This window comes from Phyllopteryx taeniolatus, chromosome 17, assembly GCF_024500385.1.
Source record: "Phyllopteryx taeniolatus isolate TA_2022b chromosome 17, UOR_Ptae_1.2, whole genome shotgun sequence".
Taxonomy (NCBI): domain Eukaryota; kingdom Metazoa; phylum Chordata; class Actinopteri; order Syngnathiformes; family Syngnathidae; genus Phyllopteryx; species Phyllopteryx taeniolatus.
The window spans coordinates 10,176,562-10,196,743 of record NC_084518.1 but is presented as its reverse complement, the minus strand read 5'-3'; the positions used below and the strand labels follow the sequence as shown (position 1 = coordinate 10,196,743).

At 39.9% G+C, this 20,182-nt stretch overlaps 2 protein-coding genes across 2 annotated transcripts; both read right to left on the bottom strand.

Moving 5' to 3' along the window:
- Positions 1 to 705: 705 nt before the first annotated feature.
- On the bottom strand, positions 706 to 6,761 carry chrdl2 (chordin-like 2). Its single transcript, XM_061752626.1, has 11 exons — positions 6,625 to 6,761; positions 6,215 to 6,327; positions 6,030 to 6,123; positions 5,297 to 5,439; positions 4,778 to 4,871; positions 4,526 to 4,587; positions 4,222 to 4,375; positions 2,700 to 2,888; positions 2,449 to 2,622; positions 2,281 to 2,373; positions 706 to 2,181 (listed from the first exon to the last, which is right to left on the bottom strand). The coding sequence occupies exons 1-11, from the start codon at positions 6,689 to 6,691 to the stop codon at positions 2,054 to 2,056; spliced, it is 1,311 nt and encodes a 436-aa protein (XP_061608610.1). The 5' UTR covers positions 6,692 to 6,761; the 3' UTR covers positions 706 to 2,053.
- A 1,131-nt stretch (positions 6,762 to 7,892) lies between these two features.
- Positions 7,893 to 19,369, bottom strand: spag7 (sperm associated antigen 7). Its single transcript, XM_061751614.1, has 7 exons — positions 19,211 to 19,369; positions 12,483 to 12,550; positions 12,314 to 12,402; positions 12,154 to 12,238; positions 11,981 to 12,070; positions 8,760 to 8,916; positions 7,893 to 8,675 (listed from the first exon to the last, which is right to left on the bottom strand). The coding sequence occupies exons 1-7, from the start codon at positions 19,332 to 19,334 to the stop codon at positions 8,560 to 8,562; spliced, it is 729 nt and encodes a 242-aa protein (XP_061607598.1). The 5' UTR covers positions 19,335 to 19,369; the 3' UTR covers positions 7,893 to 8,559.
- Between the last annotated feature and the right edge of the window lie 813 nt (positions 19,370 to 20,182).

The window sequence follows — 20,182 nt, the reverse complement described above, 5'->3', positions numbered from 1 at the left end:
TGAATGCATGCAAAATGGAAATATCTCCTGTAGTGTGAGAGGGAGTGAACGATCTGGCGCTATAAGTGTGAAAGGAGTACAATGAGTCATTGTTGGAGGGGAGGGGGCACACGAGGAGTTCATGGAGGAGCAATATCATTCCGGAGCCTTCTGGCAGCTCTCACTGAATCATGGGAAACACACAGATAACTTGATACCTGTTTATCAAACAGGCCTGAGGATAATCTGCATGTTTGTGTTGGAGATCAGGTTGTATCTGAGGTTGATTGTCTTCAAGTTTACAATGGACAGATGAAGAAAACCTCTTTGGGTGAGAGGTAGGGTATACACTGGGCGCTAGACAAACAACCATTCACGCTCACATTCACACTGACCTACGATTTATTCTTCACTGAATCTAACATGCATGTATCTACAATGTGTGAGGAAGCTGGAATACCCAGAGAAAACCCACACAAGTACAGGGCGAAGCACAAGGAGAACAGGAAAACTCCACACAGGAAGGCCTGAGTAAGGATTCGAACCTATTGACTGCGAGGCAGATGCGCTATCCACTTGGTCTGCTACCATATTCTGACATTTTTAATCATGATTTTACTTGTCAGTGTGCCCATAATCGGAATAAGTCCTTTGTATGGAAGGCTGGAGGCAAGTGAATCACAAAGCAAAGAAATGGCTGGGGGAAAAAACTAAGACAAAACAATATAAAAACAAAATCATTTATGGTTTCAACATTAAACAGGTTGTATTTTTGTGGATTCTGAATAACAACATATCCAAATAAGCTGCCACCATCTTTAGGCCTATTATAACCACATTTACACATTTGGGTTTGTTGTCTCATTGTCATATTGTACTGAGAAAGTACTGTACTAAACAAAATAAACATCATGATGTACACTTGACACAAACAGCTACAGTGGAACGTCCAGTTACATGATGTAAGTAGATTTACATTCATCCATCCATCCATCCATTTTCTGAGCCGCTTCTCCTCACTAGGGTCGCTCAGTCCATCTTAATATGCATTATTAGTGTTAATATTAAAGTTATGATAAAGTTTCGATAGTGTTTTATTGTTTCACATTTAACAGTGTCCTTTTTTACATGTAACAAAGGCTAACCTCCTCCTTTGTAGAGTTGTGTAACAACAAGTAGCCTACAAATGTTAAAACAGTGAAATTTGTCCGGTCTCTGCAAATCGACTTGTGTATGTTTTATTATTAATTGATGTTTTATGATTGATGATTAAAGATTGACCTGCAGTATAGAGTTAATGAAATTTTTATAATGGCTTCACTTTGTTTATTTTTTTCACAATTCTGGACAAATCAGAGCCCAAGTTAGAACAGACTGTCCCTCCATCCATTTTCTACATTATACCGCTGCTTCATTACAGCTGCGGGTACTTGAAAACTGTCCCAGCTGATTTTGGATGAGAAGCAGAGTGCACCCTGGGTACATCCTGGACTGGTTGCCAACCAGTCGCAGGACACATACTGTATAGACCAAAAATCATTCACATATAATTAGTTTTCACTTAACCTAGTAATTTGCATGTCAGGACCACCAGAACCCCAATGCAAGCATGGGAAGTACAAGCACAAAGATGTTTGAACCCGGATTACCGAGCTGTAAGACAAACGTGCTAACCACTAAAACACCATGCAACATGTAACGAACCGATTGTTTTCAACCCGAAAGGTTCCAATGTAATTTGGAAAATGTTTAACTGTGCTAATTTCTCTGGTTAATATATCACAGCATATCATAGCTAAATTGGCGCCTTGAAAGTCCTTTTCACTTTTCACAAGTTTATTCATTTAGCAGTTGCCCCCTGCTGGCCAGTATGAATGGTCTACTAATAACAGGACTTGACATCATGTGAGAAAATGTAGTATTTACAATAAATATGTATACTAAAAATAATAATTTTACATACCAAGTAGCTGGTGGCCCCATATCTTGGAATAGCAAATTATTTCCATGCAGTTTAAGTATGCATTAATAAAGTCCCAAAACTGTCCAGTCACAATTCAATACAGAAAGCAAGTTAGGGCGAGCACAGGCCTTCGACCTGCTTGGGATCGAGAAACATCACCATCTCCCGAATGCCATCTTCACAAATGGTCTGGGCTTGATCCAGTTTGGCCCCTCCCTCTTTGAATTTCCCCCACATCTCTGGAAAACAAACCAGACAGCAGTCAGCAACAACATTGAATAATGCATTCATGATTTAGAATAATACGTAAAAATGCACAGAAATACTATGGAAGACACCTTCATCAACTGTTGTCAGTAATGTGTAATTTTCAGGATGATCCTGAATATCTTTCCTTTGAACATCTCCAATTTCCATCAGTTGTAAAATACCTGTATGAAAGAAGTCAGTCATTTACCAAACAGGATTAGTTTGGAGAAAATGCATAAATATGAGCTGTACTGTACCATCAACCATCTTCCACACTTGTACCTCCACCTCAGCAGTACTTGTTCTTTCAATAGCCATTATCCGAACTGTGTTGGGGGAGTCAACTTTCAAAGCTGATTCCACTTTATACACCAAAAGTTTACTTTTGTAGCCCAAGTTACACCGAGTCTGGTTACTTGCAACTTTATGTTCTTGAGGAAAATACAAAAGGATAGAGTGGATTATTTTCTACAACTAATAGAAAACATTAGGAGTCATGTTTGGCTACCTGAACACGTCTTGCAGCATTTTCCTGGTGACTTGACCGGATGTTGGCACGCATACTGGCTGGGACACGTGATGCGTTTGCACTCCTGCAGGCCGTCGCTACAAGAGCACACGATGCATTCCAGGACCTTCCCCAAAACCGGGTGCCACATGTCTCCATGCGAGTACGTCTTGCCATTGTATAAACACGCTGATGAAAGAGATGGGGGTAAAATAAGGATAATGGTTGGGGTATGGGCGGCACGGTACCCCGCCTCCTGCCTGATGATAGCTGGGATAGGCTCCAGCACGCCCGCGACCCTAGTGAGGAGAAGCGGCTCAGAAAATGGATGGATGGGTTGGGGAATGACTTGGAGGGGGGGAGGGGGTGGGGGGGGGGGGGGGCGCTAAAAATGATCTTTGGGAAAGTCAAATTTCCAGTAGTAATTCTGCATTAGGGGCGGGGAGGCAGTTCCTCACTGCTGTGCTGTTATTCCTTCTTTCAAATCTATTAATTTTATAAATTTAATTATATAAAATCTATTAATTTTATAAGTAATGCAGAGTCATGCATGTCTGTGTAAAATAAAGCTATTGCCTCTAGTTGTCATTTAAGTATCCTAGTGGATGTGTTTTTTTATTTGGGTTTTGCGGCACTAATTCTACCTAGCAACAAGTGGCTGGACAAGAATTAGCAATTCTATTTATCTACATTGCTGCTTTATTCTAGTTCTGTGATTTTCTTTCTAATGCTTATTTTATGCTTTTTAATGTTTAATGTTGACTCTGAAATTGTTGTTGAAAGAGTGATTGAAATTTCAATGTCCTCTTCCATCAATTTATTTTCTTTTATTTTTATAATCTTTGATGCCCTTTTATCAGGTTTACAAGATCATTTAGATTGGAAATGCCCAAAATGTCCTTTTTCAAGCTCATTCAAAACCCGGAAATGCCATGTTGCTGTTCAGCTGAGTTGAGTAGTTGGGCACCAACCACGAAGTGGACAGGTACTTGAATAGTAATTGACAAAACTACGCCACACTGTTGGCAATTTCAAATGCACCCATTTTGCAAGCCTTATGCCATTTATTGCCTTTTGCTTTCAATGGACAAACTGCACAGATTTCAAACTTAAAACATGTCACAGACTCATTTTCACCAATGTTACACATAAAACAATACAAACTAATATATTCTGATGGAAGGGGACCTTTGAAAGAAAGAGTACATGCAGGTGGGGCCTTACCTTTAGGGAAAGAGGTGAATATCAGGAGGCCTTAGATTTCTTGGGGGCTGAACTGTCTCATATGAACTGATTTATAAAGTTTTCTCCAATTTAAAGCTATTTTGCCTTTAGTCTTATAGCACATGCTTAAAAACACATCAAAATGTTTAATTTGTCATGATCGCTTCGAGTGCTCCCCCTCCCTTCAGATGCAATGGACTATTCCATCTTCTAACTGCGAGTGTACGGACTTGATTCAGGAAGAGGGTAGCAAAAAAGCTATTGGCAATTAAAAAAAAACAAAAAAACTTGTTGCAACCTTTCTCATGTTTCCTCTGCAACAAAATCTTCACAGTGGTCTCTGAAGCCCCTCTGAAGTTAAGTTTATTCAGGCTCACGCGTCTGGGAGAAGTCCTGACCCGGGGGGACTGTATTCTATCCAGCTCTCCAGAACACTGGTCCACTGAATGTCTCTTTTAGAAACACACATACAGGACATGTACTTGAGCAATTAAATTATTTTGTAACAAAAAGAAAAAAACACAATGTCAATGGTATGCAATTCATGTAAAATGATCTTTAAAATCTGGAAGCATTTTAAATGTATGTGTCACATAACATACAACGCCTCTGTTCAGCTGCTGGTTTCCATCCTCTGCTGATGACGACCCACTGGTGCTGAAGTCTAAAGCAAACACAGTGTGAATTGTAAATCAATATATTTGCACAACAACATTAAACTACAATTGAACATAATGATTGATTTGAATATTGGGAATAAATCCGCCATGCGCTCACTCAGGCCCTGACCAACATATTCCAGTCCAAATTGGATAGAAAAACATTCCTTTGACAGCTGGAAGAAGTTGGACTACCTTTACACACCAAACAGCAGGTGTCTGCAAGTGTGACCGGGGAGGAGCAACTGATTGGTTGGCAAGTTTTAACTGCGCAGAAGATGTTTCCATTCTGAGGGGAAAAAAATTCTTTTTTTTAGATCAGGGCTCACACATGTTTCCTAACCAAGCATATCCAATTCATCCAAATTTCTCAAATTCTTCCTCAGTGCTGTTCTTGCATTTGTTTGTACTCTGTTGGTTGTTTATATATTATTAATATGAGTCTAGCTTATTAATACGTGTCTAACATTTTATTAATACGTGTTTCTAACATTTTCTCTTTTTTCAGTTACAAAGATATTAAGATGGATATTATACAATACCTATATGATGATACCAGTGTTATCAAAATATCGCAATTATATTGGAACATGAGTCACTGTGTTTCAAACCGCAATTACACACTTGTCCTTTAAACCAATATAAAGCAACAGCACACAGGATTTAGTACACTTATAGTATATACAGTACAATAAATAAGAACGTGTGACTCACAGAGCATGAGCACATGGCACACTGGTTGCTTGGCTTGGCTGGGAGGTTATGCTTGGTGAAGGTCTCTCCTGGTTGATAGACACTACCATTATATCTGCACGACTTCACTGGAGCTCTCAGACCTGCAGGGATCTTGGGCTCATCTAAGAGAACGGAAATTTAGAAAAACAATCTATTGGGACACAACAACCATGGGTTGTACCAGTGATTCCAAATCACTAGTGTGCCGTGAGAGATTATCAAGTGTGTCAGGAGAAATGATTCAATTACACTTAATAGATCCAAAAACTATTATTTATATACCACAAATAAGTCTACATTGTAGTTTAATTTGTTTAATAGTACCGTATTGTTACCGTATTTTTTATTTTTTTTTTAAACAATAAAAGTAATAGTCTGCCTTTAAGGCAGTGGTGTGCAGGGGGTGGGAGACCAAGTGACAGCTTGTAACTATATATAAACTCCTAAGTAGGGGCACTCATAGTCAATGTACCACTGTTCATCTATCTTTGCCGGCAACATATAGTAACAGGAAGAACAATAAAATGCTCTTTCACGAGATGGCAGAAGGTACAATTAGCCTGTGTATGCACCTGTTGCCATTCATACAACAGAAAAGCTTTGGGTTTAGATATTATTTTAGTATATATACTTTTTTGACTTTTTGGGTTTGGTGATGTGCAGTGAGATTATTCTGATACAAAATATTGTGTGGCAAAACACTGACATATACCTGTGCAACGTGGGCAACACTGCTCTGGGTCGGCTACTGGCTTGCCACAAGGCAGAGGAGGACACTTAATTGTACTGCATTTCACATGGCCTCTCTGAAACAAACCACAGCGTATTTGTCATATCACCTGTAATTATATATTCATCCTCATTTAGATTGAAAAAGAAAGAAAAAGAAAGTGGTACCTCAGTGCAGAAGCAGCGTATGCACAGAATGAGTCCAAAGGGCTCGAGAAAAGGATGCCAACTGTCTCCTGGCTTGAATGTCTTGTCTTTAAAGATGCACAAAACCCCTGAGCCTGGATAAGGGGTTACAAATGAGAGGAATAGCTCAAGGGGAAGAAAACAAAGACATATGCATATGATCTAATGACAAAAGAATTACAGTCAATGGGACAACAAGGTTGGATGAAAAGCAAACAGAATTCTGTCCTGATTTCAGTGCAGCTTTTATGTAGCAAACAAAAAAAACCACTTCGACACAAAACCCACACTGAATGCAATCTCAGAGAACAGCGAGATCATCCTTTTCCGCCCTTTTGGATGAATGTCCTTCTTCAAATCCTCCACGCGTGGCCCAGAAATCGCAGTCTTACCTTTGCGGCCTCTCAGCTCGGCATCTGCACACAAAACGAGCATGAACGACACCAACAGGGACTTCATTTTTTCAACCCCAACTCGTGCGCGATACGGTCCGAGAAGTACACAGTAAAATATTATGTATGCTCCTACATGAATCAAAGGGCACGAAAACGCTAGGAAACTTTCGCTTGATCTATGGCGCCTCCTGGAGGATAAGGAGCATCATGCCATGCAATCACGTACAGTATTGAACCACATAATAAATTGATGTCGTTGAAAGGATGTTCTGAAAAATGAACATTATTGTTATAAACATGTAACCTGCATCTATATATTTGGTTTTAATAGGAATAATATTACTAAAAATAAGAAAAGTGATCGAAAAAAATAAATAAATAAACTGCTCAGTCGAATTTACAATCTGCACAATACATTCATTATCAAATTATACTGAGACGCATGCTTCATGCGTATTGATTGCAATTTGTATTAATTTAACAATTTCTGAAATTGCAGGTGTCAAACTAAAGGCCCATGGGCCAGATCTGGCCTTTTGCATATTTTATGTTGTCCATAAAAAATTGTGATCAGGTTTAAAAACTAACCATACAAATGATGAAAAACAAATGCAGGGGGAACACAAAATATGATGGGACAATTAATATGGTTCTCAGAAAATATTAGGTAAGTAGAATTGTGTCTAGTCTGTAAACAAACATAGTGCAGCTCAGCTCCTTTCTCCTTTCATGGGTAGCCATGTTAAATAATAATAATACAAATACAACTTTAAACAATTGTTCATTTGGAACCAAAACAATAAATGCCAGTTTTGTAGCATACTTACTTTAGTACTTGTCAGCATTTTTCACTTCCCCCAAAAACCTTAGCACTTTCTTGAAAAGATTTAAGCTGTTGATGTTTCATTTTTAAGGACATTTGCGTGGGTTCATTGTTTTTGTTTTATAAAAGGGGTAGGTGTTAAAAAGCTCTACCTTCTGTCTACACCCTTTAAATTTATCTATAAATATTGTAATGTGCATTGCCTTTATTGAATTGTTTGGTAAAAACTATGAACCGAATAAAATTACAGCATATTTCTAATGCCTGTCAGACTGTGTCAGACTTTGTAAATTTTTTTACTTCATAAAAATGACAACAAATCCATTCATTTTGTATTTTTTTTTTCTATGAACCGAATAAAATTACAGCATATTTCTAACGCCTGTCAGACTGTGTCAGACTTTGTAAATTTTTTTACTTCATAAAAATGACAACAAATCCATTCATTTTGTATTTTTTTTTTACTGTTGTTTTCACATTTCATACACGTGGGGTGATGAAACAACCTTTTTAAAATACACCAAGAAACCCTCATCTTAAAAGAATAAGGACATCAAATAAAACATGACGTCAGGTGCCTCTGCTCCATCTCATATCATTGTATACATTGACATCATGGAGTGGCGGTTGCTCACAGAAAAGAAAAAGAAAAAATCCCTGATAATTAAAATGTATACATTAGTATTAAAAAGAGATCTTTTAGGCTGTATTAATCTTGACAGATGCTGACTAGTAAAAATTATAATGGGGAAAAAAAGAGAAATGACATACTGAGGTGAACTTTAAAAAAACAGTGTAATTTGAAACTTTACCGGTAATGCTAACAATCTGCATTAAAATGTCCTATTCAGGATTTTAGATAACACTTGAGGTGTCTTATTTAAACAAATGCATGTTCCTTATACTGTGAATGGCTCAATTACGACAGATGTTATGAGCTTACACAATGTTAAAAACTCAGAAATCCTGAATGTCTTCTCTCCAATCAGGATCTGAGTAGAGCATCCATCGGCCATATACAGTATGAAGTCTCTAAAGTACAGAATATTGCATTTCTAGTCAGGGACCACATTGCACATCCTCATGTAAGCGTGATTACACAGAGCGACTCAAAAAGTGCTGCTGTGTGCGCCTGTGTCGTCTTCTAACTTCTGTCGCTTCTTTGCTCGGATTGCGTTCATGGCTTCTTCTATGGAGCGAGTGTCCCTCTTGTTGGCCACCGGCACTGGTCGAGAGGTAAATAAGAACGTGAAGTGATGTCAAGGAGAGCCGTTTGTGTGCTCTTCGGGGTGCAAATAGCTTCACTCACCACACCCATAGGCCTGGTTGGCTTCCAGTGTGCGCGCTGCATCTTTGGCTGCAGACGTGCCAATCAGGTGGCTGTACTTGTCTCTGTAGTTGGAGTTTGGACACGCCTCCGACTTGTTGCTCTGCCGGGATGCTTCTTCTTCCAGAGCCGCCTGCTCCTATAGTGGCCAGAAAAAGAAAAGTTTCCTCTTAAGAGGACAGTGGCAACATGATAAACCGACAGGCTAATGGGAAATTAATGAACAATATGTTGGTGAATTCGGAATTTGAGACTCAGATCATCAAGAAAGTCCAACACCAATTCCAATGAAGTTGGGACGTTGTGTTAAACATAAATAAAAACAGAATACAATGATTTGCAAATCATGTCCAACCTATATTTAATTGAATACACTACAAAGACAAGACATTTAATGTTCAAACTGATCAAATTGATTGTTTTTAGCAAATAAGCATTAACTTAGAATTTTATGGCTGCAAAACGTTCCAAAAAAGCTGGGACAGGGTCATGTTTACCACTGTGTTACATCACCTTTTGTTTTAACAACATGCAATAAACGTTTGGGAACTGAGGACACTAATTGTTGAAGCTTTGTAGTTGGAATTATTTCCCATTCTTGCTTGATGTACAGCTTCAGCTGTTCAACAGTCCGGGGTCTCCATTGTCGTATTTTACGCTTCATAATGCGCCACACATTTTCAATGGGAGACAGGTCTGGACTGCAGGCAGGCCAATCCAGTACCCGTACTTTTTTACTACGAAGCCACGCTGTTGTAATAAGTGCAGAATGTGGTTTGGCATTGTCTTTCTGAAATAAGCAGGGGCGTCCATGAAAAAGACGTTGCTTGGATGGCAGCATATGTTTCTCCAAAACCTGTGTGTACCTTTCAGCATTAATGGTGCCTTCACAGATGTGTAAGTTACCCATGCCATTGGCACTACCACAGCCCCATACCATCACAGATGCTGGCTTTTGACCTTTGCGTCCATAACAGTCCGGATGGTTCTTTTCCTCTTTCCATCAGCTCCCTACTCTCACCGCAGATCACAATGTTATCTTCAAATATCATTGTCGATGGAGCCTCGTGTCTGACCTCATGTGTCATTCTATCCATCACTGATCCATCCGTTGCTGATTCTTGATGCCGTCTTACCTCCACCTTGAAGTCTTTTGTCACTCCAGCAGTACAGTATACAACCCCAATTCCAATGAAGTTGGGACGTTGTGTTAAACATAGATAAAAACAGAATACAATGATTTGCAAATCATGTCCAATCTATATTTAATTGAATACATAAAGACAAGATATTTAATGCTCAAACTGATAAACTTTATTGTTTTTAGCAAATAATCATTACCTTAGAATTTTATGGCTGCAACAAGTTCCAAAAAAGCTGGGACAGGTGGCAAAAAAGATTGAGAAAGTTGAGGATTGCTCATCAAAACACCTGTTTGGAACATCCCACAGGTGAACAGGCCAATTGGGAACAGGTGACTGTTATGATTGGGTATAAAAGGAGCTTCCCTGAATTGCTCAGTCATTCACAAGCAAAGATGGGGCGAGGTTCATCTCTTTGTGGCAGCCGTGGCCCAATGGTTAAGATCATCACCTGCCACCGTGGGGGATCTAGGTTCAAGACCCCGAATGGACCATCCGCCAACATCCCCCGGACTCATGGCTGTGGGGTCATTGAGCAAGATACTGATACCCCAAAAATGCTCCCCGGGCACTTCAGCTGACCCCTGCTCCAGTGTGTTCCACTAACATGTGTATGTGTTCACTGTGATGGGTTAAATGCAGAGAACAAATTTCGTGTGCACGCATGCATGTTCATGACAATAAAAGGTGATTCTTCTTCTTCTTTGTGAACAACTGCGTGAGAAAATAGTCGAACAGTTTAAGCACAATGTTCCTCAACGTACAATTGCAGCGAATTTAGGGATTTCATCATCTACGGTCCATAATATCATCAAAAGGTTCATAGAATCTGGAGAAATCACTGCATGTCAGCGGCAAGGCCGAAAACCAACATTGAATGCCCGTGACCTTCGATCCCTCAGGCGGCACTGCATCAAAAACCAGTGTGTAAAGGATATCCCCACATGGGCTCAGGAACACTTCAGAAAACCAATGTCAGTAAATACAGTTCGACGCTACATCCGTAAGTGCAACTTATAACTCTACTATGCAAAGCAAAAGCCATTTATCAACAACACCCAGAAACGCTGCCGGCTTCTCTGGAATCTAAGATGGACTGATGCCAAGTGGAAAAGTGTTTTGTGGGCCGAAGAGTCCACATTTCAAATTGTTTTTGGAAATTGTGGACGTCGTGTCCTCCGGGTCAAAGAGGAAAAGAACCATCCGGACTGTTATGGACGCAAAGTTCAAAAGCCAGCATCTACGATGGTATGGGGCTGTGTTTGTGCCAATGGCATGGGTAACTTACACATCTGTGAAGGAACCATTAATGCTGAAAGGTACACACAGGTTTTGGAGAAACATATGCTGCCATCCAAGCAACGTCTTTTTCATGGACGCCCCTGCTTATTTCAGCAAGACAATGCCAAACCACATTCTGCACGTGTTACAACAGCGTGGCTTCGTCGTAAAAGAGTGCGGGTACTAGACTGGCCTGCCTGCAGTCCAGACCTGTCTCCCATTGCAAATGTTTGACGCATTGTGAATCGTAAAATACGACAACAGAGACCCCGGTGTGTTGAACAGCTGAAGCTGTACATCAAGTTAATGATTATTTGCTAAAAACAAAGTTTATCAGTTTGAACATTAAGTATCTTGTCTTTGTAGTGTATTCAATTAAATATAGGTTGAACATAATTTGAAAATCATTGTATTCTCTTTTTATTTATGTTTAACACAACACACAACGGAATTGGAGTTGTACAAAAAGTACCGTGTTCTCAATATTTTGCCCCCACCGCAAAAAAAATTGTATCACAATCCAGCACTAATCAACAACAAAAAAACTACTATTATTCAGAGTTGAGGCTGCTTTATCAAAAACAAAAATTTTGTGTTAACCATTCATCCATCAATTTTCTATAGAGCTGGGTGAGATGGAGTCTATCCCAGCTGACTCTGAGTGAGAGGCGGGGTACACCCATTTTGTATATATATTTCTTGTATTGGAGCTCGTTATACTAAGCAGTAATACCTAATGTTATGCGTAAGTCTGACAAAGAGACAGGCCTCAGATCTTACCTTTAGCCTGCGGCGCTGCTCTGCTAACTGAGGGTCCCACTCCTCTCCTTTGCGATAAGCCTCCAGCTCCTCGTCGGATGGAGCAAACTCCTACAAGCACACATAAATGCAAGCTCATCACACTGCCTCACATTTATGTCACAATCCACTGGATTAAAAGCATATCTACCAACCTTCTTGAACAACATGACATAACGACTCTCTTCATCCTCTCCAAAAGAAAAAGAAGTCAGACCAGCCACTTCAGCGACATCATGCCTGCACATCAGAACAATTACATCCATTAAAATAACTCAATTCACTCGTGTATTAGTAACGTTCAATAAAGCTTACAATATACTTCTCTCAATCTTCCCCATGGGATTGTATTTTTGCTTCTGTTGTGTACTGTCTTGGATGAAATTTGACACTTCTTTCTCCATCTAAACAGCAAAATATGCAGTTTAGCACAACTTTTCATGCAAGTTAGCAATGTCAACATCACTCCAACCAAACCGCTCACCTTTTTCCTGAATGCTGCTTTCTTTCTTTTCTCTTCTTCTTCCATTTTCTTGAGCCTCGCTGCTTGCTCTGAAAACGTACAGTTTAAATTCAGATCTTATATGCATGCTATGTTTACCTTGTCGAGCGAAAGTGATACAGTGCGCACATTCAAGTGGAGAAAGTGATAAGTTCGTATGTTAGCTTGATGACCCAACACAATAGCGATTCACGTTTTTTCCCTTTTGGTTTAACCCTCACTAGTGATGCACCGAAATAAAAATTCTTGGCCGAAAATTAGGGAGTGAAGACCGAAACACCAAAAGAAATTTCAAGACAAATAATTAGTACAATTGCATTTATGGCTATCATATTCTTCTTTTTATCATGTCAAGAACATTACCGTGGGACAGTTATTACAGTTTATAATCTAACAGGATTAAAAAAAAAAAAAAACATAATCATTACTCCATTATCGTAGTCATTATAAATTATTAGACTTTACACCGATTTGATCTGGCTGATCGGTATCGGCCGACATTTAGCATTTTATGCTGATCGGCTGATCGAATTTAATGTCATAATTCGCCGATCCGATCAATGACGTTATTGATCGGCTCCGCAAAAGACATTAACTCCGCGTCGCCGTGTGCACAGTATATTTGAATCCAAAAGCCAGTTTATTTTTAGCCTTGTCGTGTGTCTTTTGACGTAGTACTGTAAATATCTGACGGCCAAAGAAGTTATTTAAAAAAAAAATACGTTGGCGGTGTGGGACAGACAACACGTCTGAGACAGGCAACACGTAATGCCCGGATCAGACTACAAGACAAATTTGCTCTTTCACGATTGCACTGTCAGACAACTGCAATAAAATCTTGTATTCCGATACCACCACATCCCGTTTTTTACAATCATTGGGCTTTCAAATGCAACCGGATACACTCGTTACCGTGGCGACAACAACAAGAGTGGAGCACGGCGACGGTATTATAAGGACAAAATGGGGAAAAACGTGTTGGTGGTTACCGGTGCTCAGGACAGGAGAGGACGTTCGTTTAAGGCTTGCTTCAGGTATGTTCACATACTTTTAACACGATATGGCTCACAAACAGGCAATTAAATGTTACATAGCCTAGCAAGCAAGCGGTAGCACGAACGATTGGACGTAAACATGCTGCCGTTCTGTCGAATCATGCTCTAAAGTTTCGATGTGGGTGATTTAATTAAAAATAATTTAATTACAGTAAGTTAGCACCCATTATTTCTGTCATGTAATGTTGGTCTGACTTGACTGATTAGAATACATGACCTGACTAGAGCAGTGATTTCCAACCTTTAATGAGCCAAGGAACATATTTTACAATTGAAAAAATCACACGGAACACCAACAAACAAAAATGTCACAAAAAGTGGATACATCAATTACTGTATGTGTTTCCTGCCATCTATTATTCATTTGTTCAGTCTGTCACTATGCCTCACTGACATAAATAGAGAAACAAAGATACATTATTTATTGTCAATATAATTTTTGGAGCAATTAAGTACACAAGTATATACAGTAAATGAGCAGGTCATTTAAATAGACACATTCCTCTATCTTGTGATCAGTCATCGTTTTTTTTAAATTCGCTGATCAGTGATCGGCCCCAAAAATCCTGATCGTGTAAAGCCTATAATTATGGCTTCAATATTTATTATTTTAATGTATTTACTGCATCAACCTTGTAATGACGGCTGAGTTTCCTATATCCACTATTCCTGCTGAAACGATGCAAATTTCCCCATTGTGCGATTAGTAAAGGTTAACTTATATTATGAATATGTATTATATCAATGTAATTTTTAAACTTATAGGCCCCTTTTCTCAAGTGACATGTGGTGATGTACTAATTAATTTCTGGTATCCGGTTCTGGTCCCTGTTTTCTCTCAAAACACTTATTTGCCCGCTATTTTGCTATTCAAAGTTGGTTATTATCCGCTATAACGCAGTTCCAGCCAGACCTATGAGACCCTTTGTGATAACGATACTTGTTAGAAGTGTAGCTTATTCTCTGCCATGGAGGTAATAATGGTGAATTATGCTGTGTTGACAACAGACGCGAAGCGAACATGCACCTCCGTGGCTCAGCATCGTATTTAGCCACAGTAACTGTAGCTTGTAGGTAGCTGGGGCAGTGCAAAATAGCGTGCAACAAGCATTCCCCCATAGTACCCGAACAGCAGATAGCAGCAAGGTTGGGAGCGTGTTTAATGTGGATCCACCGTTTTTTTTGTATTATTATTATTTATTTACAATTAAGTATACACAACTAGGCTTTACACGATCAGGATTTTTGGGGCCGATCACCGATCAGCGAGTTTAAAAAAACGATAAGCGATCACCGATCCGATCACAAGATGGAGCAATGTGTCTATTTAAATGACTTGTTCATTTACTGTTTATACGTGTGTACTTAATTACTAAAAAATATATATTTACAATAAATAATGTATCTTTGTTCATCTACTTATAATGACAGACAGAACAAATAAATGCTCTTCTATTAGATGGCAGGAAGTACATACAGTAATTAATGTATCCACTTTTTGTGACATTTTTGTTTGTTGTTTTTTTTTTTCAATTGTAAAATATGTGCCTTGGCTCCATAAAGGTTGGAAATCACTGCTCTAGTCAGATCATGTATTCTAATCAGTCGGGTCAAACCAACATTACAACATGACAGAAATAATGGGTGCTAACTTACAGTAATTAAATTACTTTATTGTAATTAAATTACTTCACACACACCAAAACTTTAGAGCATGATTCGTTGGAACGCCTGCATGTTCGCTTACAACCATTAGTGCTAGCACTAGCTTGCTAGGCTACATAACGTTTTGTTGCCTGCTTGCGAGCGGTATCCTATTAAAAGTACGTAACATACCTCAAGCAAGCCTTGAATTAAAGTCCTCTCCCGAGCACCAGCGACCACCAACACAGGTTTTTCCCCATTTAGTTCTTATAATACACACGGCGCGATGGATTGTTGTTGTCGTGGCCGTGGAAACGAGTGTATCCGGTCGCGTTTGAGTTGACAAGATGAAGCCCAGTGATGGTAAAAAACGGAATGCGGTGGTATCGGTATACAAGATTTTATTGCCGTAGTCTGACATAGTGGAATAGTGAAAGACCATATTTGTCTTGTAGTCTGATCTGGGCATAACGTGTTGTCTGTCCCACACTGCCGACATGTTTTTTTTAATAACTTTATTGGTGGTCAGATATTTACAGTACTCCATCAAAAGACACACAACAAGGCTAAAAATAAACTAGCTTTTGGATTCAAATATACCCTACACGATGGCGACACGGAGTAAATGTCTTTTGCGGAGCCAATCAATATCGGCGAATTATGACATTAAAGCCGATCAGCATACACTGCTAATTATCGGCCGATACCGATCAAACTGATCAGATCGGTGTAAAGTCTATACACAATCACGCGCTGGCTGTGGTCTTTGCTTGCATCAAACCAACATCCTGTTTCGGCCATTTTATTTTGGTGAAAAAAGTATTTCGGTCCAAAACCTGAACTGTTTGGTTGCCGAAGATTCAATGTATCACTACTATTCACACTCTTCCATCATTTCCTTTTCTCTACATCTTCTGCTCTAACTCCATAAATCTGTGAGTCTTCCTTCGCTGCATTCACAAATAATGTCTTTGGTCTTTCGGTATGCCTTCTTCCATTTCGAACAGCCTTGTACTGATATATCCAATGTCCTTCCTCTGCACAAGTCCAAACCATCTCTCTAGCTTTGTCGCCAAACCATCCGATCTGCGCCATCCCTCTGTGGAGCTCATTCCTGAACCTGTCCCTCCTCGTCACTCCCAAACTCCCAGCTTCAACACAGCCACCCCCAACTGTCTCCACCTTGTCCACTTCCACTCCTTGGAATTTCACCATTCCGCCAGCCTCCTTTTCATTCAAGCACATTTACTGTCTGCCTGTTTCTGACCGTCATTCCTCATCTATTCAGTGAATATAGTACCACCACCTCTCGCTGGTCTTTCCATCAGCTCCCTACTCTCACCGCAGATCACAATGCTATCTTCAAATATCATTGTCGACAGAGCCTGGTGTCTGACCTCATGTGTCATTCTGTCCATCACTGATCCATCCGTTGCTGATTCTTGATGCCGTCTTACCTCCACCTTGATGTCTTTTGTCACTCCAGCAGTACAGTCTTCTTTTCCTTTCAGCTTATCCCGTTAGGGGTCGCCACAGCACGTCATCCTTTTCCATGTAAGCCTATCTCCTGCATCCTGCTCTCGAACACCAACTGCCATCATGTCTTCACTCACGACCTCCATCAACCTTTTCTTTGGTCTTCCTATTGGCTCTCTTGCCTGGCAGCTCCAACCTCATCATCCTTCTACCGATATACTCACTATTTCTCCTCTGGACGTGTCCAAACCATCGAAGTCTGCTCTCTCTAACTTTGTCTCCAAAACATCAAACCTTGGCTGTCCCGCTGATGAACTAATTTCTAATCACTCCAGCAGTACAGTATACAACCCCAATTCCAATGAAGTTGGGACGTTGTGTTAAAAATAGCTAAAAACAGAATACAATGATTTGAAAATCATGTCGAATCTATATTTAATTTAATACACTACAAAGACAAGATATTTAATCTTCAAACTGATCAACTTTATTGATTTCAGAAAATAATCATGAACTTAGAATTTTATGGCTGCAACACGTTCCAAAAAAGCTGGGACAGGTGGCAAAAAAGACTGAGATAGTTGAGGAATGCTCATCAAACACTTGTTTGGAACATCCCACAGGTGAGCAGGCTAATTGGGAACAGGTGGGTGCCATGATTGGGTATAAAAGGAGCTTCCCTGAATTGTTCAGTCATTCACAAGCAAATATGGGGCAAGGTTCACCTCTTTGTGAACAAGTGCGTGAAGAAATAGTCGAACAGTTTAAGGACAATGTTCCTCAACGTACAATTGCAAGGAATTTAGGAATGTCATCATCTACGATCCATATCATCATCAAAAGGTTCAGAGAATCTGGAGAAATCACTGCATGTAAGCGGCAAGGCCGAAAACCAACATTGAATGCCCGTGACCTTCGATCCCTCAGGCGGCACTGCATCAAAAACCAGTGTGTAAAGGATATCACCACATGGGCTCAGGAACACTTCAGAAAAACAATGTCAGTAAATACAGTTCCGCGCTACATCCGTAAGTGCAACTTGAAAATCTACTATGCAAAGCAAAAGCCATTTCTCAACAACACCCAGAAACGCTGCCGGCTTCTCTGGGCCCGAGCTCATCTAAGATGGACTGACGCAAAGTGGAAAAGTGTTCTGTGGTCCGACGAGTCCACATTTCAAATTGTTTTTGGAAATTGTGGACGTCGTGTCCTCCGGGCCAAAGAGGAAAAGAACCATCCAGACTGTTATGGACGCAAAGGTCAAAAGCCAGCATCTGTGATGGTATGGGGCTGTGGTAGTGCCAATGGCATAGGTAACTTACACATATGTGAAGGCACCATTAATGCGGAAAGGTACACACAGGTTTTGGAGAAACATATGCTGCCATCCAAGCAACGTCTTTTTCAAGGACGCCCCTGCTTATTTCAGCCAGACAATGCCAAACCACATTCTGCACGTGTTACAACAGCGTGGCTTCGTAGTAAAAGAGTACGGGTACTAGACTGGCCTAGTGGCGCATTATGAAGCGTAAAATACGACAATGGAGACCTCGGACTGTTGAACAGCTGAAGCTGTACATCAAGCAAGAATGGGAAAAGAATTCCACCTACAATGGTTCAACAATTACTGTCCTCAGTTCCCAAACATTTATTGAATGTTGTTAAAACAAAAGGTGATGTAACCAGTGGTAAACATGACCCTGTCCCAGCTTTTTTGGAACGTGTTGCAGCTATAAAATTCTAGGTTAATGCTTATTTGCTAAAAACAATCAATTTGATCAGTTTGAACATTCAATATCTTGTCTTTGTAATGTATTCAATTAAATAAAGGTTGAACATGATTTGCAAATCATTGTATTGTGTTATTATTTATGTTTAACACAACGTCCCAACTTTATTGGAATTGGGGTTGTATTATACTGTTCTCACATATGTCCTGGACTGGTCTAACATTCTGACATACTTATCTTCCACTTGAACAGTAACAGTTTCTCCCTTGGCACCCTGTTACACACACTTTCTAACACTACAGTAATTAGAAGGCAATAATAACAAATTCATAAAATTAAGAAATTTTTTATTTCTTCATATTTTACATACAGTGCCTAGTATGCTTTTATGGACGCTGGTTCGATAATTTTGTGTAATACAAATGGTGCAAGACTAAAGTAAAAGAAAGCTCAAGAGTTACGAGCGATGGCGTAATGTGACGTCACCTGTTTTAGGGGGACCAATCACAACTCTTCAAAAGCACCCACAACCAACATTGGGCATACACATGGAGCTTTTAACTGGTGTGTGTTGTGCCCAAAGTACTGTATCCACCCAGGTTCCAGACCTGTGGAACCTGATAATAAGCAGGAGATCGTGGTTTGAGTCTTTGACAAGGGCAGTGCTATATCTGAACCGTAGCACCAGAAATAACCCGTTTGCCGTTTCCATATTTTTCTCAGCCATATATCATAGCCATATCACTTTAAACTGTTTTAAAAGAAAAATGCAGATTCAGTTTTTACAATAGCCAATATATTATACCTCGAGCCTTTCGCCGGCTTTCCTGGTCGCCGACTGTTGGAGGTTTTTCCATCGAATTTAATATTGAACCTAGTAGATCCGCCATCTTGACTTGATAGCAAGAGCACCGACAGCGACTACGCATGCGCACCTCACACGGTCTTCTTCGATGCCTCTAAATTGGTATGTAAAATATTTGTCGCCGCCAACTGTGCAGATTCCACAATACAGATACTTTATTAATTTTGGTTAGTGAACACTTTAGGAAAAAAAAATCTTTACTTTATTTTAAAATGTAATAATACATTCAATTCATAATAGAACTATTTGCAGTGTTGCAAGATTACAATCATCGTTTGAAATGGGAGGGGGGTTATGAGTTAAGAGGCAATTGTGTTCGTACAAGAAAAAAGTGTATTTTTGTGTACAGGGTGGAGTTGTGGAATGGGCTGGGTGACGAAATATTAATCAGTTAACGAGATAGTATGGGGTGGGTGGCAAGATATTAACGACAATTAACGAGATATTAGCCACTTTAAAAAAAACTACACAAAGAATCTATCTTTGACAGGTGTATAGAGAAGAGGAAAACTTGTTTTAAGGGGATGGCTATGTAGTTTTTGTTCCACCAGATGGTTAATAGAACGATAACACTATGGGCTGATTTGGTGAAACATTTGTTTTTGTGTTGCAAATAAATCTAATGGAATAAATCATAAACGAATTGGCGGCACGGTGGGCGACTGGTTAGAGCGTCAGCCTCACAGTTCTGAGGATCCGGTTTCAATCCCTGGCCCCGCCTGTGTGGAGTTGGCATGTTCTCCCCGTGCCTGCGTGGGTTTTCTCCGGGCACTTCGGTTTCCTCCCACATCCCAAAAACATGCATTAATTGGAGATTCTAAATTGCCCGTAGGCATGACTGTGAGTGCGAATGGTTGTTTGTTTCTATGTGCCCTGCGATTGGCTGGCAACCAGTTCAGAGTGTACCCCACC

Bases quoted from the DNA above. Each gene is read 5' to 3' on its own strand.
- chrdl2 (XM_061752626.1), bottom strand. From the start codon at position 6,691: ATGAAGTCCCTGTTGGTGTCGTTCATGCTCGTTTTGTGTGCAGATGCC. The intron at 4,588-4,777 runs GTAGTCCAACTT...TGTTTGCTTTAG, and splicing joins CTGCTGTTTGGTGTGTAAAG to ACTTCAGCACCAGTGGGTCG. The intron at 2,623-2,699 runs GTAGCCAAACAT...ATTTTCCTCAAG, and splicing joins ATGCTGCAAGACGTGTTCAG to AACATAAAGTTGCAAGTAAC.
- spag7 (XM_061751614.1), bottom strand. From the start codon at position 19,334: ATGCGTAGTCGCTGTCGGTGCTCTTGCTATCAAGTCAAGATGGCGGAT. The intron at 12,403-12,482 runs GTGAGCGGTTTG...TTTGCTGTTTAG, and splicing joins AAGCAGCATTCAGGAAAAAG to ATGGAGAAAGAAGTGTCAAA. The intron at 8,917-11,980 runs GTAAGATCTGAG...TGGCCACTATAG, and splicing joins AGCAGCGCCGCAGGCTAAAG to GAGCAGGCGGCTCTGGAAGA.